This window comes from Idiotropiscis lumnitzeri, chromosome 5 (assembly GCF_059441095.1).
Source record: "Idiotropiscis lumnitzeri isolate Australia: NSW breed Sydney's pygmy pipehorse chromosome 5, RoL_Ilum_1.0, whole genome shotgun sequence".
Lineage (NCBI taxonomy): Eukaryota > Metazoa > Chordata > Actinopteri > Syngnathiformes > Syngnathidae > Idiotropiscis > Idiotropiscis lumnitzeri.
Genome location: NC_142395.1, coordinates 11,491,492 through 11,512,459, shown reverse-complemented (window position 1 = coordinate 11,512,459; position 20,968 = coordinate 11,491,492). Strand labels below are relative to the sequence as shown.

At 39.3% G+C, this 20,968-nt stretch overlaps 1 protein-coding gene across 1 annotated transcript in view; it reads left to right on the top strand.

The window, feature by feature from the left end:
- lrrc4cb (leucine rich repeat containing 4C, genome duplicate b) overlaps window positions 1-13,979 on the top strand; it is a 49,704-nt gene extending 35,725 nt beyond the window's left edge. Inside the window, exon 2 of the mRNA XM_088296857.1 lies at window positions 8,951-13,979. Coding sequence (XP_088152983.1) covers window positions 8,978-10,873 — 1,896 coding nt within the window. The 5' untranslated portion in view covers window positions 8,951-8,977 and the 3' untranslated portion in view covers window positions 10,874-13,979. The remainder of the gene's footprint in view (window positions 1-8,950) is intronic.
- The last annotated feature ends 6,989 nt before the right edge of the window (window positions 13,980-20,968 follow it).

Sequence of the window (20,968 nt, the reverse complement as noted above, 5' to 3'; positions counted from 1 at the left end):
GGAAGTTGCAAATGTGTGTTTGCCTTTTTGCTTGGACTTATTGTGGCTCCTCTGATACGACAACAGGGGTCAGAAAAAAGAGAAGAACAGAGCCACCTTTCAAGTAGCAGACTAGCATTCTAAGCAGAAACCACTCTAGTTGCGTCCAAGGACGTTCATCTCAAGTTCGGGAGTGTTCCAGACTTCCAATGTGAGCTGAAGATTTGCTTCTGATAGTTCTGCTTTGCACTTATTTTATTTTGTTAGGTTGTTTGTTTGTTTTACTTAATTTGCTTGATAGAACTCAGCCAGCATATGAGCAGCTTTTTGTAAACAAAGGAATTTGACTTGAATACACTGCGACTGATGTTTATGCATCTGAATCCATCTGGTGTTTGACAAGAATGAGCACTGAGTGCAGCTGAAGCCTCTTATGTTAGCATCTTGTGCTATCCATCCATCCATTATCGAAGCCGCTCAACATCACGAGGGTCAGGGGGGGGGTGTTGGAGCCTATCCCAGCTGTCTTCGGGCAGTAGGCGGGGAGCACCCTGAACTGGTTGCCAGCCTATCGCAGAGCATCTTGTGCTAGCCTCTTCCACGGTAGCTGCAGACTTGTTAAATGACAGGCATACGTGCCATTTGTGAAGAGGTAGTGTGTTATGGTGTAATTTGATGTTTATACATCAAAGTCATCCCTAGCCATATCACGGTTCACTTTTTGCACTTTCAATGCACTGGTGCTGACACTGTCACGGAACACCAGGTTGACTAATGCTCTCGTCACTAAAAAGCAGGTCAATTGCATGTTCTCATACATCAACTTCAACGCCACTCACCGGATCAGGTTCGCCTTTTAAAGGCATAAACACATTGCAGTCATAGTTGCTATGGCGCAGAATACGTGAATGGTAACCCCGAGAGGACAGATATGACACCTGCACGTCACATGCATATATTGGTTGGGGTGTTATAATGTATGCATGAAGTTTTGCAAAAATCATTAACTACTTATTATTATTACTAAAAATCAACTACTAAAAAATACTATTTTGTGATTTTCGTCATTCGCTGAAAGATAACCGCCGCCAAGATAAATTTCCCTATTTGTGTGACAGTTGGTGTTAAAGAATGAGATATGTAAAGTGCAATATGAGTACTCTTCATAAATTAAATCATCTTCATAAATTTAGTTTTAATTTATTTTAAAAACACATTCATTCAATATGCACAAAAATATGTCCTATCATATCAACGTTCATTTTTTCTAATATAATGGTGGATGTAGTAATTGCTAATTCTAATAGATGGGTTGCACCTCACTTTACAGGAGGATCACGTGTCTTGAAAACATCTGTCTGCTGACACTAAAAGGAGGCAAATCACCAACTACACAGCATGTATAACAAAAGCATTGCACTTACTTCATCATTTCTGGGAATACCAAAATTTGTTGTGAAGACTTTTTACTACCATCCACTCGATTCCCGATGCCCGCTCTAATGAAATGGGTGCATTGTGCATGTATTAAATCCAGGTTTTATGTGGATAAAGGTTTGGACTCAAAACTTCCAAAAGACAACCAACTGGACTTTGACCAGTGCCACAGAACAGACTGTGGCCGTACTTTCAAGGTACCACTGAATATCATTATTCCAGGTGTGTCGTCTCTTTCACCCTAATGTGCACAGCAAAACTCTAGAGAGCACCCTATTCCTTTCAGTCAATTTGCAAACTAGAATAGCTTGACAAGAATAGCTGTGACTGAGCACTGGCGAGCCCTTGGCAGTTTGCATGGAGGGCACTCTGCCAAGACAGGCCACTGACGCTTGATGGTGATTGTGACACTGTTGAATGACTGCATCGCAGCCTTCAAGAGGCATTGCATTGGCAACATAACTGGTATCAGCATTACACTGCCTCATGAATAGTTTAAAACTACAGTGAATAAATGAAGATAAACTTTTATATCGAAGCACATTTACCACATTGCTCCTTAGAAGGAGTAACGGTTGCAATTAGTAGCAGCATTTTAAGGAAAGGAACAGTATTTAGTAACTTCAACTAATATCTCTCTATGCCACTGAATCTGACTCTGAATCAATTAACACAATGTATTAATTGATTATTAAATAACGTCAAGTAGAACAAAAAAAAGGTCAGAAATGCAGCGCCCACCAGACGTTGAGTCAATATTGCGTATATAGTACAGATCGCTCTCGCGTAAATCATAACATTGACCGTGTTCCAAATGACAAGTACATACTGTCGCACTGTGATAGAGCCCAATTCAAATATGAATTACTCTAAGCCTAATTCCAAACACTATTCTAATGTTGGCTTGTTTTCACCAAAATATTACGTTGTAATTTGTACATGTGCCATTTTGTGTTATTCAAAGCTATTGAAATAAATGTATTTTACTCATGTAAATACGAGCCATTACAGAAACGATTTTTTTAATAGCACCCAAAGGTATAGTTAAAAAAAAAAATGCTTCTAATCAAGAATGCAGCTAATTATATAACATTGATGAAGTTGTGAACCTTCGTCAAATACATATTAAACATTTTTTTGATTACATGCTGTGCAATATCATTCAGATCTTCTTAATGGCATCTCAGCCGTTGCAAAATATAAAATAATTAGTTGTAGGCGTAATTTGGTTAACATGTGTAGACTAGCAGCTCATTAAGGCCCATGTACTCTGACATTCCTGCACGCCTACACAAACTGAAGTTCCCAGCCATTATGATTCACCATAGCAAGAAGGGAATGTGGTAGATTATTTTTCATCATCCCCAAAGTGAGTAATTACAGTGAGACTGTAAATCTATGTTTGTGCAACCACTTACCAAGACTTTCTCCACCGCCGTTACACTCTAAGAGGTGTGCTAAACAAGTGACACGAATACTAAGTGCGCCCTCAGCTTCAGCCATGCGGGCATCCTGTCTTAATCTCTCTGCAGAGAGCATGCATGGAAGTCCCTGGACAATGATTTAGCCCATGCAATTATCATAATGGAGGCAGCATAAGGTAATGTCTGATTAGGAAATGAATTATCACTTGACGGGTGTCACTAAACCATTCAATTACTTTCCCTCTTCCCCTGTATTGGTGAAATATAGCAAACATCCCCCACATTCATTAAATGGTGGTACATTCCATGTTGTGATCTCGAGAAAATACCACGATTAAATAAAAATCAGGTTAGTAAAATGCAATCGAATTTTGGAAAAAGGCAATAACTTGAACCACGATAATTCATGTATTACTAAAATAATAATCTCTCTGACGGTGTTAAATATGCTATACATTATTATCTCTGTACATGCCAGTTTTTTAATACATAAATGATGGAAGAGACTGAAATGTGCATGTTTCACTGGATTCTGTACTCAAGACAAATTAACAGAAACAAATAGATATGTTCTATAATTAGTATATAACCCACATATTTTTAGGTCATGATCATGATTCATGGAGAATAGAAAAAAAATATTTGCTATAATAATATCTGTTAAGAAACTTTTCCATTGTGATAACCTTAAAGAACATTGAGAGTGTGTGCAACATCCATTGCGAAAGTATTTTATTTAATTGACAGGAAATGGCCTTAAGAAATTCAATACCACTGATGACTGCATTGGTCATATTGTGTAGTGCCTGGTAGTAAATTAATAGAAGTTTTACTCTATGATATATTTTTTGGGGGTCCTTGAAGCAATTGTCAGTTTGACCACAATTCCAGATGGCAGTTTGATTGCGCTCAGTTTAGTGCCTGTTTTAATGTCATATCCTCTCATTTTCATGGATACATGTCAGGACACGTATCACATTGAGGGCAAAATGAGAGCAGTCATCAAGAATTCTGATCATTTTCAGGAACATGATCATCCCATCTGGGAAAGGTTTTGCCCTAAGGGGATGACAGAGGTTGAACTCAGGTCAGAAAGGGCAACAGTAACACCTCATTGTGAATCGTTTATGAAAAAAAAAAGTTCTGTTCCCCTTTTCTCTCTCTGCAAACAAGCTAGTCTGTTAACTATCCTTTATCAGAACAATTGTAACACTCTAACTCATAAATTAGTCGAGGCATTTTTCTCCAGCCTCCTGAGCCCATGCACATGATAAACGATTTGGATTCAATGACATTCTGAGTGTAAGGCACGCGTTGTTATTTTATACATTTGAGGGCATCGGGCATATATCATATTGACACTTCAAAGCTAAGGCTCATGATCCAAAGCATATTGCACATAAATAACAAAAGTGTAGCTAGTTGAATATTGCATAAACTGTGTGCAGAAAAAAGAGAAAAAAGAAATAATCATACATCAGTATAACACGCTGTCAAAACCTCCTTGAGGGCTTGTTTTTGTTTTATATCTGAGAGTATGAATACTGTATGGACCTGGATTATGATTAGGTTTGTTTACATATATTTACACGTGCATGACATTTTGAATAACCGCTAAACCATTCTGTTTGTATATGCTCAACCTTAATGTGTGAGAAGCTTGTAAATATCTATACAGCCTATGATGTGAAACATTTCCACACTAACAAGATTCACACAACACATGCGTTGAAAGTTTGTGAACGTAATGAATCCACAATGTGTTAAATGAAGAGGCTAAATAGCCTTCAGCTCAGCAGCAGGCCTCTAAGTGGTGACATGAGAAGAGACTTGTCACATTTCATATCACTGAAGTGATTTCACACTGACGTCTGCTGCAAATGGCCCTCTGACTAATAACAACTTCACTAACTACAGGGCGCCGTTTAAAGCGGTCCTAAACTTTATTTCATTAACGTTCCTCAAATAAGGGTAATGTACTCAAAGTAAGACTCTTTCTCTCTCTCTCTCTCTCTCGCTCGCTCTCCCCCTCTCCAAGTTATATTATACATATATATATGTATATATATATATATATATATATATATATATATATTAGGGCTGTCAAAATTAAAGCGTTAACTCAGGTGATTAATCCCAAAATCTTTAACTCAGTTAAATATTTTAACTCAGTTTGGTTTACTTCAAAAATAATTTGCATACTTTGCAAATATTTTGCCATATTAGCCTTGCAAAACAACACTGCTGGAGTGTGGCGCTTGTGGGCAGTTTTGAGAAATGTTTGGAAGAAAAAAAGCCTGCAAAGATGTCTCCATTTAGATCGTATTCAAGAATCGAAGAAGGCTATTTGAATCAAATTTACTTAATATAGTAGTGGAAAACTGTGATTAATCCGATTAATCATGGAATTTTTTTGTGATTAATTAGTTTAAAAAAATCACTTGACAGCACTAATATATCTATATATATATATATATATATATATATATATATATACATATATATATATGTGTGTGTGTGTGTGTGTATATGTTAATAACACATAATTACTCCTGTATCTCTGATATGAATTATGACATATCTTCGTCTATATACACATTATAAGACTATTTAATAACTTGAGGTTTTATATGACAGTAATGTGTGAAATCTGGACTTAGACAACACTAAAATGTAGGGAGAAATCCAAGGAGACATTACTTTTTCTGTTTTACGAAGGGCAATAGGTGGATACACAGGTTGTTGTACTTATTGCCATTCAGTTCAAGAGCATGTATTTGTTATGCCCGCCATTATATGCTGCTGGCATAGCTTGAAAAGCAAAATAATGACAATCCAAATAAAAATAACTAATAATAATTACGATTCTGTGCTAATGCTGGGAACATATGCTGTCCCTTTTATTTTAAAACAACAGCGCATTCTTAACTGATGTATTGTAATCTGATTAGGTATGCTGGTTATGTTGCTTTTCATGGCAAGACATTTGAAATTCTGTACGGTGTCGACCAACAATGGAAACAATGTTGCGTATCTCTCAAATACTGGAATTAATTTACTGGCTATCGACTTTGGCATAAGTCTGAATATCAACTCTCAAAATGCACCTGCTTTTGTTGGTGGCACATTCATACTGCTCTATAAAAGTGACCAGAGTAAGTAGCCTTGGGATACAATTATCTACAGCTTGTACAGCACCCATTTCAAACAGCTATAAATATAAGAGTTTTCCTAAATCAAAGAAACCGCAACTAAGGGTGAGATTCTTAGCTATTATTTTCAGACAATAGGTATTTTCTTTTCATGATCTTTAACCATTTTGCAATTTGCAAAGGCAAATCATTACATATTCTGCTTTTGCTTAATTTATCATTGAAGGCTGTCACAAATAACTATGTACCATGTTTTTATTTATTTATTTATTTTTTTACAAACTTGGACGGTAACTCAACTCTTAGGAATGTCTACAATTGTGCTCATAAGTTTATATACCGTTCGGTGGGCACGCAGACACATACAATCCGAATGGAAGGGGGTCTCCAAGTGTCCACCAATCAGATCTGCGATCTCCTTAGCCAACATCCATCCAAGGGTTTCTGCTTTCAGTTCCTTCAAAACGTACATTGTGCGCATCGACATGCCGCAGGACACGAGCAAATCAGTTTACTCTTCTGTCAAGGACTATCAGCTCACCTCTTGCGTGTGGCATTTGAAGGGAACGGCAAGGATTGGTAGTGAATCAAGTCGACTGCGTCCACGCCCATAATGACGCAAAATGCCCTTTTTGAAATGTGCCACATTCAGCCTGCTTTCACGGTTCTGCAAAAATATCAAAACTTAGTCTTGCCTGCCAGTGAGCAGATTTAGGTTGCGCCTTGGATTCGCATTGGGAACGAAAATAAACTCTGAACATGGTGTATTACACAATACTACATTATACACTCATTCCCACATAGTTTGTGAGGAAGTCGTAACGTTTGTTTGAAACCCACAACCCATTACCAAAACGCATAAGCTACAAGATGCAAAAAATTTTCCTGGTGTTTTATGAATTTTGACCACCCACAACAGCGCAATTGTCACTACAAAGTGTTTGTCAGAATTGTTCTAAGAAATAAATCTATAAATGTCAGTAACTGCAACCATAATTCCACTGGCTGCCGGCACCACTAAATGTGGGTGTTTGTTTTCGATGAAGCCAGGATTTTAGATGTGAACGGCAAACTGCTTTCAAAGGCTCCAAATCCATTTTGAGCTGTCTAGATTCAATTATGTGAGAATGTTGGATTTAATCTATTTGCTTTCTTGTATTCGCTTTATGCGCAAAGAGATTGTCCTGTTAAAATCTAAGCAGATGGCAAAAAAAAAAATCTAAAAGGCATATATCCAAGTCTACTGTATAATTGCTGCCTGTGAACAAAACACAATCATCATAATGCACATTTCATAAACATTGCAGCAAAACGGAACCAGCGACTTTTTATTGACCAATCATTTTTGCTGTGTGTTTGCTATGTTGAACAATTGCCGTGTTTCGGTGGTAGTGCAGAGTGTTTGTGATTCCTGGCAGAAAAATTGAGCCCTTGCCAGTGGGAGGCCTGATTCCATCTCATTCTCCAACACAGGCTCGTCCCTCCGCAGCCTCCCAATGCTGCGGGTAGCATGGCAGCCCGACTGGGGACAAAACAAGCCACATGATGTACCATGCACCTTTGATATTGATTAATCCAACCCCCTCGGTCTTACAAGAGAACAATTCCATCTGAGTTCACATGTTTTCCATTGCGCTAAACTTCTGTCATATTATACATTCAACCTGCCTGTGAGTTGACGGCGGGTGATGATGACGATCAGGATGAAAGACACCGGAACAAGATTGAATTCTAAAAAAAACAAAAAAAAATGGTGACCTACTTTACTGTATCTATTCAGCATATTGCGCGTGAGATGTTTGGTATACTGTGTTGTGTGTTGATGCACACGCAGATTGCTTGTCGGGCACAACATAATAAGTGGTGCTAACACATCAATCATAATGTATGAAGTCGGCGCCTGCTTTTGCACATTACAGTATATTTGTTATTTGAATGTCTTGGTCTATTTTTGGTGCTCTGCAAACAAGCAAATTCACACCCTGAATGGATAGAAGATTCTGGTACAACCGTGTAGTGGTTGATATTATTTATTGAATTACTATGGGTTGTTTTCTATGTTAAGGTTGAATACGTATTGTATATTATGGAATTGAAATATTTATTAATGTTCTCTCAATAAGGCATGATAAGCTTCTTCCTACACTTTTGTGATCATTGAGATGTGTATTTTTATTTATCTTATTTTTACTGTAACAATCATGTTCAAATAAAGATTCATTCATTCACTTTGTCTAAAATATGACTTAGTCTGTGAAAAGAAGGAAGATGATAGTAAAGTTCTTGCTTTCAGGTTACAACCTTTGCTGTTTCCTTACTCTAAATTCACTATTTGGTTGTTGGATTGTGATGAATTGGACTGTAATTAAATGTAAATGGGTCATTGCTCCTGTCGTGCCAAATGCCAGACAAATGTCAGGTAGGCAAAAGTTCTCATCACATTGTAAACACATTACATTCTGAATGTTTTTGTCTCTAAAAAAAAAAATAAATAAAAGGATTGAAGTTCACCGTCATGCAACAGTAAAATGTCGTAGTCTGTTTATTAGTTTGCCCGTCTGATTATAAAAAATGCTTCTATTAAAAATCTGAAAAATATGTTACTAGTATGTCGTGCAATGCAAACCTAAAATGAAGCGTTATTAGTCTTGTACAAACAATACAGCTCAATTATTTATTTTTTTTTGCTTTTGTTTCATAATTCAATGAATTGTTTTGATATATCTGTAAGGCACCACTTGGAGAAAATGCATTGCCATTATGTAGAGATGAGAACACAAGTATGCTCGTGAGTGCAAAAAAGATCATGTGCTTCTTAAACAGGGGCAGCTTGTGAGGGAAATGACGGTCTGCCTACAGACCTCCACAGCAATGCAAGGCCACATTTCAACACAACAATCTTCACAATGCTGATTTGTGCTTCTCACCAAGTTATCTGTTTTGTTCTTTGTGTTGCAGAAAACTCAAACAGCAGATGAACTATGAATGCTGAACAAAATGATCTCCTCCTTCCAGCGCCAGACAATGAGAAGTCGTAGGCTAAAGGGGGCGCTGTCCAACCCCCTCTTCGTGCTACTCTTGGCCCTTCAGATCTTGGTGGTGGCCGGGCTCGTTCGTGCACAGACCTGTCCTTCAGTCTGCTCGTGCAGTAACCAGTTCAGCAAAGTCATATGCACCCGTCGCAGTCTGCGGGACGTGCCCGATGGTATCTCGACCAACACGCGTTACTTAAACCTCCAGGACAATCTTATACAGGTGATCAAGGTGGACAGTTTCAAACATCTGCGCCACCTGGAGATTCTTCAGCTGAGTAAGAATCACATCCGCAGCATTGAAATCGGCGCCTTTAATGGACTGGCAAGCCTGAACACCTTGGAGCTCTTTGATAATCGACTCACGACAATCCCCAATGGAGCATTTGAATATTTGTCCAAGCTAAAGGAATTGTGGCTTCGGAACAACCCAATTGAAAGTATACCATCCTATGCCTTCAACCGAGTCCCCTCGCTTCGAAGGTTGGACTTAGGTGAGCTCAAACGGCTCTCCTACATTTCAGATGGCGCCTTCAAGGACTTGAGCAATTTGCGCTATTTGAATTTGGGAATGTGCAACCTGAAGGAGATCCCGAACATCTTACCGCTTGTAAGACTGGAAGAATTGGAAATGTCTGGAAATCAGCTGACCATTGTCAAGCCTAGCTCCTTCACAGGATTAGTGAACCTCCAGAAGCTGTGGATGATGCACGCCCAGATCCAAACAATTGAGAGGAATTCCTTTGACGACTTGCAGTCCTTAGTGGAGCTAAACCTTGCTCACAACAACCTTACCTTTCTTCCACATGACCTCTTCACCCCTCTGCACCGTATGGAACGGGTCCACCTTCATCACAACCCTTGGAATTGCAACTGTGACATCCTGTGGCTCAGTTGGTGGCTAAAGGAGTCTGTACCCGCCAACACGAGTTGCTGCGCCCGTTGCCATACTCCTACGCTCTTTAAAGGTCGCTACATTGGAGAATTGGATCATAGCTACTTCCAGTGTGATGTTCCTGTCATAGTAGAGCCTCCCTCTGACTTAAACGTGACAGAGGGCATGGGCGCAGAGCTCAAATGTCGTACAAGCTCCTTGACATCCATCAGCTGGCTCACACCAAATGGCTCCCTGGTGACACACGGGGCTTATAAAGTGCGACTGTCTGTACTCAACGATGGGACACTTAACTTTACCAGCGTCACCATGCAGGACACTGGGACGTACACCTGTATGGTCAGCAACACAGCGGGCAACATCTCCGCCTCGGCCGTGCTCAACGTCACCTCTGTGGAAAACAGCGGGGTGACCTATTTTACGACGGTCACAGTGGAGACCATCGAGACCCCGGGTGATGATAGCCACACTCCGCTCCCCCCATTCGGTTGGGTGTCCTCCTCCACCACAAAAGCGACTCCGGTTTCAACGAGGACCACCGAGAGGACTTACACCATTCCGGTTCTCGATTTGGATGGAGAGGGAGCCCTCAACGGCCTGGATGAGGTGATGAAAACAACCAAGATCATCATTGGCTGCTTTGTGGCCATCACTCTTATGGCTGCCGTCCTACTTGTTATTTTCTACAAAATGAGGAAGCAGCATAACCAACAGGATCCCGATGGGCCAGCCTCCTCGATGGAAGTCATTACCGTTGAAGAAGAGCTTGCAGGTGTTGCTGCTATTGACAGACACCTATCGCTGCCCCCACTGGAGCACTACAACCACTACAACACCTACAAGAGCACTTATCATCACCCCTCTATGCTCAGTACCATGCACAGCTCTACCACACAGGAACATTTACTGATTCAAGCCTGTTCAAAAGACAACGTACAAGAGACCCAAATCTGAGCCTGCGTTTCACATGAGCAGTTTTAGGAATACAAAGGACACCGCCACAAAGAAGAAGAAAAAAAAAAGACTGCAATATGACATTACCACATTTAATGTCAATAACAGTGCTAAATCAGCATTTGGCAAAGGGACGACAATTGATACTTTATTAAGTGTCTTTACAAAAACAAAGATTATTTATTTAAAAACTCTGTCTGGTGACTAAAGACAAAAACTAATTGTGATAGCTTTTTAGCTCATTTTCCTTTCTCTTTTATCTCTCCCGCCCCCCTCTCTCTGTAATATGGCACAAGGAAAAGAATGGTTTGCCAAATGTGAATATGGGATGTAGGTCTTACAGTGAAACGAATACGAGGTCATTTCATTTAGTACTTGGTCTCAGCTGTTATGTTGATGTGAGGCCCATTGTTTTAGTGTTTACAAGAATTCATTGGCTTGTTGTTCAGTGTCCACATTGAGGCAGCTCTCCATACTATTCTCAGCATAAGATGAGTTATTTTTCATGATCATGCTGTTCTAGCTACCATTCAGGAGAATCTTTTGATGAAAAAGCTCTTGATGATATCACAGGGAAGCCCGTGTGTCTGAAGACGAAAGCAGTCAAATTAGTATGTGCGTTTCCCCCGTGGCGTCTTAAAGCAGCCGTATATCAATTCATTGTAATATGTCTAACACCTCTGTTCATCTATTCTTCACACTTCAATACTTAATTATTTTCTCCTGTTCATTTTCTCATGTTTATCAATCCGCCTATATGTAGTCCCTCCCCTTCTCGTTTACTCCATGTCCTCATGCTTGTCCTTCTTGGATTGCCTCTGCTGCTTAATTCAGGGACATTCCCCACCCCTTGCCATGTCTCATTTGTCTCGCGTTAGCCGTCGGCATATGTCGCACGACGGCAGAATATTGCTTGAGAAAATGAAGGGCAGCATAAGGCTGCAGTCAGTACCCTCCCTTTTAACCCAGTTATGATGTATGTCCATGCAGTGTCGCGTTACCTCGCCATCACCCTGGGGTCACACAAGCTCATGTGCTGATAGTCCATCTGTTGGTACAGATAAAGAGGCAAATGAGGCAGCTTTGTAATGCAGTGTGACCCTGTCGGACCAATGCAGACAGGGCTAACAGACTCACTGAAGCAGCAAGGGACCTGGCACAAAAAAAGGGGAGATGGGTTACGTCTCATTAAACTGCATCAGCACTTCATTTGCAGACCAACAGTGGAAAACTGATAACCAAACAGTATTAGAATCTTTTCACCATCCGTATGCCGAGCAAACAACTTTGATATGGAAGCAAACCCTGCTTGGTGTTATTGTTGTCTGACATAAAAAAAAAAAAGGATCTGCTTGGATGCTGCATCATTTATAGTCCCTCACAACATTGTCTCGGTAGTGTGGTTGCTTATTTTACCCCGTTTTTCGGAAAGGTAAAAGAAAGAATAGTAGGTGTGTGGAGGAGGAATAAACCCACAATGGTCATGAGGGGTCTTCAAACAAAAATATGGACGATATGAAGGAAGAGGAATAAAATATAGATAAGGTATAAGGAGGCAAAACTCGCCATCAGACTGTCGCCATGGAAACGGTGACCTTGTGCGGAAAGTAAGATGTGGTGCCTTTCACTTGTCTGTAATGGTCATCTGTTCAACAAGCTTGTTTTGATTTCCCAGTGAAGATTACACAGATACCAGTGATTATTTCAAAAGTTGAAACATTGTAATGGGCATTTGCAGATGGAATAATAGAATTCGAGCAACATGTGACATCATCATTGCAGAGCACTCTGCAGCTTCATGTTTTTAAATGAAATAAAGTGCTGCCTGATTTGAAAATGTGACCCGTTTATATATCCATTGCCCATCCTTTCTTGATTTTAAATTCAGTAAGGGCTGCAACCATAGCTTATAGTGGGAATCCAATAATAGCCCATCACTCTAAAACTCATCTGCGTCTGATCAGTTAGTCACACGCATTTTTTTTCATTAGTTCTCAATAACAAATTTGATGGAAGCAAAATATACATTAGGAGAGCAATGTGTGGGTGCACGCTGCAGAAATGGATTCGAAATGTCTGCCTTTCCGCTGCTGTTATGAATGATGTGGGCATCAACAATAACATTAAATGTGTGAACCATTCTTTCCCTTTTCAAGTTTTCTGTTTTGGTGCTCAATTTCTTTTCACTGCTTTTGGTAACTTTTTGATTCAATGTTGACGCTGGCTATAATTAAAACAGTTGGGATTTTATATTCGTATATATTTGAGAATGAGGGTTGAGATTGTTTCTCCTTTTTTTCTTTCGGATTTAATGGAATTCTTTCTGCATTGGTAATGTTATGTACATGAGCAAATGATCCCGATGTGGAGGGCTCTTTTGGGACAAAACTAAGACTGCTGTGTAGAATGTTGGACATGAAATACCAGCAGTGTGAACTTGTTTTTTTTTTTTTCGTGCAAAACCGAAGCCAAGGTGATTTAATTCTTGTGAGTTATTCTGCCAACTCTGTATGTATGATGGAGAGGGTTGCTGGATGTAGGAATATTCTCTCTCATTTTTGGAGAGAACAACCATCAAATGGTTACATTTCTACAAAAAAAAATAATATTTTCAAAAACGTATTGCAAAAAAAAAAAAAAAGCTCATAATTTTCCATGTGCTTCAATTGTTTAAAAAATGCTGAAGAAAAAATGGGGAGGGAAAGAAGAGCAAGAGAGTGTGCTTGTAATAAGCCCAGCTAATTTCTCTGCAGATGAAGTCCATTTATTGATACCTGAGATTGTAGTTCATACTGTACATGAATATGAATAAAATGCTTTTTTTTTTTTCCTAAAAGCGTCCCCGGAGCATATCATCATGATGTTGTCAGTGTTTTGTTCTTTTATTCCATTCTTCCGATGAACACGCGTAAAAATATTCAAGCAAGAAGAAATAGCTAGACAGCATAATTCAAAGGAATACACTTTGAAGAGACTTAGCTCTTGCAGTTACATCACGGTGATCTTTCTGTGCTACGCAAAGAAAGTGATACCTCCCTTGTCACATATTGGTAGACATCGTTTGATCCTCGATGAATCTCTACCTTGGAAAGCTCCTTTTGAATGTATAGCAAATCACAGCTGGATTCAAAACAGAACAAATCAGAGCTTACATTTGCCCTAGACTATTACTAAAATAACCTTAAAGAACATTGTTACATGATAATAAAACAAAATAAAGCTACCCGTGGTAATTTCATCCACTGGACGGTCATTGTTGATAGTTAATTTTCTAATTTTCTCCACGGTCAGCAATGCAGACAGTCCAGCAGAGACGGTCAGTCCTTTCATCCCAGATGGACACCCATTTTGGGGAGGAAGACCGAAGGGCAAGAATTTTTTTTTTAAATGAATGGGCAATGTAAAAGTGTTTTTTGTCAGTTCCCTCAATCGTCCCGAACCAGGTCAAGTACCCACAGACTCACATTTTACTGACAGAAACACGCCCAGCCTGACTTGCGCGTGTAAGCCGCCAACACACTACTTCAGACCGAATGTGAAATGTCTCGCGCGTGTTCACCGTGATTATTTGCATGAGGGAGTGATTTCAGTTTGCTTCAAGCCAACAAGAGGACGAACACTTGCCCTCTTGGGAAAAAAAAAAACAAAAAAAAAACTTTACACATCACCGTCTGTCTGGTGACCGACGGTGCTTCTGTTGGCAGCTAAATCCTCTCTTGATTGACATTGAAACTGATTTAAACAATTCAATCCACTCATAAGATACTCTCACGAAAAAAGCAGGCCGTTAGCGTCTCTCGTTTTTGGGAGTGGACGAAAGCACTTAGTACCCAGCGGACGGCGGACGGACCGGCAAAATAGGGTTAAGTGGTGTGGAGAACAACGGAGGGAGGACGAACAACTCGATTATTTAGTTCATATTGGTATTGGCCAAATGACTTATAATTATTTACATAGCAATATCTTGGAAGGTATTTTCTGCTGAGATCACATCTGTACTGGTAGTTAAACACTCAGCATCTGTTTTAGACCTACACGCAATGATTTTAATATTTTATGAATCAATGAAATGAAGCATCCAAAAATTATTTTTGTTGCACCAAAATGAGTGCCACCACTCAGCAGATTTTAAACTCAATCAATGAGCAAAATGTGCCGCTCAGTTTGGCCTGTTGAGCTTTTTAAATAAGCCTCACTAATGGTATTTAAGTATCCTATCAGATGGCTCTGATGTCATCTCCATGCTGGAAGAGTGCCTAGGAGGGGGATAATTATAATTATACTCTGATCTATTTTCATGTGTTATAGAGTGCTTCTCTATTCATTTCTGATATCGGCATTCTTCAGCAGCCACACACAATTTTCATGGGAAATGCCATTCTTAAATTCACTTCAAATTTTCTCTCTGATATGTTGCAATTGCAAACATCCCAACTGATAGCTTTAGTAGCCTTCTTAAAAAGTGACCGTTCGCTGCATTTAATAGGTTCCAACGGATGCTATTTTGTAGTCACCGGATCACCAACGCAGTCAAAAAAGAGAACTAAATGCAGAAAAAGTGAACTGTATTTCGTTCTTGTAAACGTCCCCTTTAAGAAAATCTCTGCTAAGAGGAGGCTCGTTCTAAGAGGAGGCTGCCAGGTTTAATGGATCATCGGCAAGCTGTGAAACAGATGGTTTGCCACATGACAGTTGTTGTCCATAATCAAGGTTCTAATAACACCTGTTACACATGAAAGGTGGATAGAAAGACGGGACCATGCTCATCTTGAAATGTGGAGTCAAATGAAAATATCAAACCCAGGGGTTACGATCAACTTGTTGATTCCTACCGTAGTAAATCGAAGAGTGACTCTTTCGATCACAAAATCAGAATTGCCGTGCCACTTTTCCCCATTAGGAACACGGGTAAGTTTGAAGCTATTCAATCTGACTTTGGGTGAGAGGCGGAGTACTCTGAACTCTCAGCCAATCACAGGACACATATCGACAAGCAAGTAACAAGAGCTGTCGGAGGCCAACCCTGTCCATTAAAGGTGGTAGCTTGCAATGATTGCAAGACATTTTGGGAATGGGATTGACTGAGAATCAAGCCCATGCGTGAAAGTCAGCTGTGTAAATAACTACGTTACAAATCCTCCAATTACATTTTTATAGGGACAATTTTGAGAGAAATTGTAATTCCACTTTAATTCCACGCATTGCTAATTTCTTCTCGGGTTATATGAACTAAGTCAGAATGCATTAGGTCATATAGGAACATTGTTTTTTTCATCACGACAGACTCTGTACTAAACCATCCTCAGTGGCTTAATTAGTTTGAGTGAGTGGAGCCCAGTTCTTGCAATTTCACAGTCATCATCTTAATTCTTCATGAATTCTCATCTTCCCTTGACCACATCATGTTTTCAAGTGAGGTGGTTAGGAAAAGACACAGGCCTAATGTTTTTGACTATTCAAGCATGGATCTTAACAGTGCTGGTGCCTCCGTAGCCAAAGGCACAAATGCAATTCCTTCATGTTGGTTGCACTTCTCTCCTCCATAAACAATTCCATAAAGGGGAAATGTTTTTATAGCGTGTTCTTAAGAGATCACTTTTTCAAGGTCTTACTGTAACAGTGGCTCATCACTCTATGTTCTTGATGGATACAAGCTGGATTTTTTTTTTTTACACTGCAGTGATGAGTACCACGTCAGGAGAAAGAGCACACAACTGCATTGCTGACATTTTAACAACATACTGTATAGTCACAAGAAAAAGCATACTAGCGCTTGGGAATTACCTTGGTTTCTGCACAAATTATTAATATTTTTGTCTGTCAAATGTGACCGGATGTTGTCACAATACTGTTAACTGTCGACTTGCTAGGCTGCATTTTTATTGCAACTTGTCACCTGGGAAATGTAGGGCGCAGTTTTCTCCCATTCCTGACTTCCGTGCAACCGAACCAAAAATATCAGCTCTGGCATTTTGACTTGGACCGGCCCACGCTCACACGCGCAGGTGTACACATGCGCACCTGTAGACACATGTGTACGCACACAACTGAAAACGTATTGTTTGTCAGACCATCCACAGTTTCAAGAAATAAATTGCATAGCGACAGTTGTGCGCAATATTGTTGACATCGCTGGTAACAAGTGAATCAGAAGCGCTAATGTTACTGTTAGCTGGCTGCTCTCTTGTACTTGCAAGGTTACGGTGTCAACCTGTGTCATCTTCACCCGCTTCTTCACCAGTCCGGGTTTCTCTCTCTCCGTGTCAACATTTACGGGTTCAACAGTTTACAACCAGTGACTGAATAAATAAAGTTTCAAAGCTTCTGTTCACTACGATATGTTTACACTCTTCATTCTTCTTCATCCTTTTTCTATCAACACACTCGACTCGCGAGACCGCCTCGCGTGGGACAGGCGCGTAGCACAAGGCGCAAGTCCCGCTATGCTGTAAAAAGTCCTGGCTGGAGGTTAAAATTGAGGACTAATGCTACTCCGTACTGGTGCGTACTGTGGTGTGATCTGTTTGTATGCACTGTATGGTGATGGTTTAACCCAGACACCCCCTTATGTTGTGGTATGGTCCATTGGCCTTATTGGGGGGGGGGGATCAGTTAGTTCAGTGAATGTCGAGTTAAAGTGAACGTCAATAAATCCTGCAGTATTGGAACTCGCTGTAGTTGCATCCTCATTTGAAGTTTGAAAAACACAACACGTACAGGCTGACTTCAAGCAAGAATTGTCGGAACTCTTCTAGCTCTTTTGTGCGAGCCTCATTGGGCTTTCCTGAGAATACAAAACTCAAAACTGCCGTGTACTTTTCGTAGGGCAGGCAGCTTGAACTAACACTTCCAACCTTGTCACATTAATTTGAGTGTATGATGACCGATACCTGACACCAATTAGCTTTTTCAGAGGTCAACATCAGCCTTGGGATTCACATCTGTTTTCCACCTTGCTCCCTGAATGTTAAAATGTGTCCATTAAAGAAATGAAAAAGCATCACGAGTTTGGCACGAGTTTGCACAGACTGTGTTTGTCTACAGTTGTGACTTACACAGATGCTGAACAGATCACATTTTCTGGGCAATTTATGTTAAGATTTGGTCGATCTATAGTGTTTTCATACTGTCCTCGCTCTTTTGCAATTGTAGATAGCCGTGAACAGTGGAAGTCACCTGTCTTCATAGCATCCATCAACTTTGAATCCCATTCAGTTGTCCTCCCGGGTGGCTTTTCCTAGCTGACTTTTGGTTTGAGGCGTTGTAGACCCCCCGGGCTCTCCAGCCAATTGCAAGATACGAACAAAACATGAAGTATTCACATTAACACTCACTCCGATAGACTAAGGTGAGTAGTAACGAGCTACATTTACACCATTACTTTTTGTCAGTGTAGTTTTAATGCTGCATATTTTTACTTTTACGCGTGTATTTTTGTTAACAAAAAACACTTATGTTCACTCTGTAGCACTGAATTATGCTTGCTACTCGTAATTTTATTAACATGTATTTATTATTATTACTTCTTTGTTTAGTTTGACAGAGAAATTTGTTTGGCTTATTTTGAACAATGAGTTGGAGCCTCACTGTCACATGACCGCTTATGTTCTCCACGCACACCACACAGAAGCAAAATGACTTATCCAAGTAAAACTTGAGAAATATTTCTGTTTGTTTGCTAAAATGTAATGCTCTGTGAAATAAAACAATAAATTCAACCACAGCACAAGAATGCAAATTGTAGTTTATCTACATTTGAGTTTTCTGTTTCTCTCTGTACAAAGGGTTGTGCACATTCAAAAGAGAAGGGAATAATAAAAAAAATCTACAATGTGTTTACACTACAAAAGGTAAAGATGTAACTTTTGATTAGAGTTGACTGGGGACTAAAAAAATATATTTTTTCTCTAACTTAGAGGTCTCCGGTGTTCAAACTGTTACGCAAATTAGTTTTCAAGTCTAGACTGATAAAAGGCATGAGAAATGCCAGTTTAATACAAATTTACATTATAGCGAATTCAAAGAGTGAAATGTTACAATTGACCCCAAGGTCTTAACAAAGCTTGGGATGAAATGTAACATTGTGAAATAAAGGCAATGATAATGACAACATATATCGATGAGGTTGTCTCTATCAAATATTTTTAGAATAAATTATTCGATTGACTGTTCCACTGAATCATGTGATAACATTTTATTTGCACTTAGTTGATTGCAAAACCCTTTTCCATATTACTGTTTTCCCAATTGCTGTTTATTTGGTATTTCAATGAACAACTCCAAATTAACAGCAATTAAGCAATATCACACAAGAGGGAGTGATGTTTTACTCACTAACGTTTGGAAACTGAGAGCAACCTCTTGGGTGCGAATAAATCATGAGAGTGACTACCAGTAGTTTGATACACACTTCTGAGGTTGCTTCAGGGTCAATCGTATTGATTTTTTTTTTTTAATGTTTTCATTAACACATAAGAATTCAGTTACTGGTATGGTGAGTAACATGTTAGAAAATTGTAAAAAAAAAAAAAAACTGTTCCAATGTAAAAGCAGATGTTTGTAAATGTCGTGTATTGATTGCCGTAGAAGATAATTGATCATGATACAGTTGTGATGCTGAAATCAGAGGATTTGAAGTTAAAAAAATGTCTCAAAACAATTACTTGATGATAATGCTAATTGAATTAGTTGTTAATTTATGCAATTGTTGTTACATATATTTTCAGCCTTTGTACAAAACATTTAAACAAAACAGCTGTGTGCCAGTGTCTCGATCAAATCCACCAAAATCGCGTTTCACTACCTGCACCACAACTTAGACCTCTTTCTAGCTAGTCCAAGGCCTTCTGTCTGTCACAAAATTGTCAGTGGCACTGGGTGGGTATAAAATAAAATACTCTTGGTCTGCCGGAACGCTCACTAAGGCGCAACACAGTCTGCCAAATTCCTAATTACGGTAAACTAGACTTGCCCAAGCCTGAAAATGGAGATGTGTCATTTTTTACACTGAGGACACGTGCACCTTTCTATCAAAGTAGGGCCTGATGTGTCACAAAATCAATTCTGAGCCTCAGACGATATTATTACCTCCTTACTTAACTTGTGAGTTATTTTAATGAAAAACAAACAAACCCAAAGCCTTTTTATTTTCTGCTCACAATTTTTGCTCACTGCTTTGCAAATAAAACAGGCCTATATATGGAACAACGTTATGGAAACTATATAGTAGTCGGTAATTATTCATCCTGGTCTCATGCGTTGATCAGAGTTGTGATTAAAGGTTTTCATGGGCCTCAGAGGATTTCGTTATTGGCCATTAAATGATGTTTCACTGTGATTGTCTTTTTACTTAGTGGCAGTTGTGCACTTTTAATGCATGCCCCCCTTTATGGGAATGGTTCAGTAAAATCAGCCGAGATTAGGAGTGTTCTGAATACATGGTGTTAATTAATTGTTTTCTTTTTTAATTCTCGTACTACAGAAGGTGCTTGAATATAAAAGGTCTTTCGCTGTGTTCTCTATTGAAGAAAATACGATCACAAAGTAATTGAGGGAAGAGAAGCAATGCTATGCATGCTGTTGATGGAGAAAGTGAGGTGGACCACCTTCTCATGTCAGGATTTTCATTAAAAAAAATAAAGGAAAACAGCTCCAGAGAACATTTAGCTCCAATATTACATGGGATTTAATTTTGTATATATTGTTTTAAAGTTATATTGCTAACTATATTCTTCATCCTTTAATTTACATTTATTGAGTTGACATTCTTACATCATCTGAAACTAATTCAGCAGGATAGTCAACTGTTACTCAGAACTTGAATAGTTTTTTCCAAGGTCACTATTTGGTGGACTACTTTTTACTTTCACTTCAGCCACATTATTCGCAAGCAGTATTCTTACTCAAGTACAATTTCTGGCTTTTGGGCAATTTAGAGTCTTGAATTAACCTAGCATGCATGTTTTTGGAATGCGAGAGAGTAAGCCTAAAGAAAACCCACGCAAACATGCAAACTCTACACAGGAAGACCAGAGGCCGTTACCTCCGAACTGTGAGGCAGACATGCCTAACATTGAATGTGTGTGTGTCAGATTT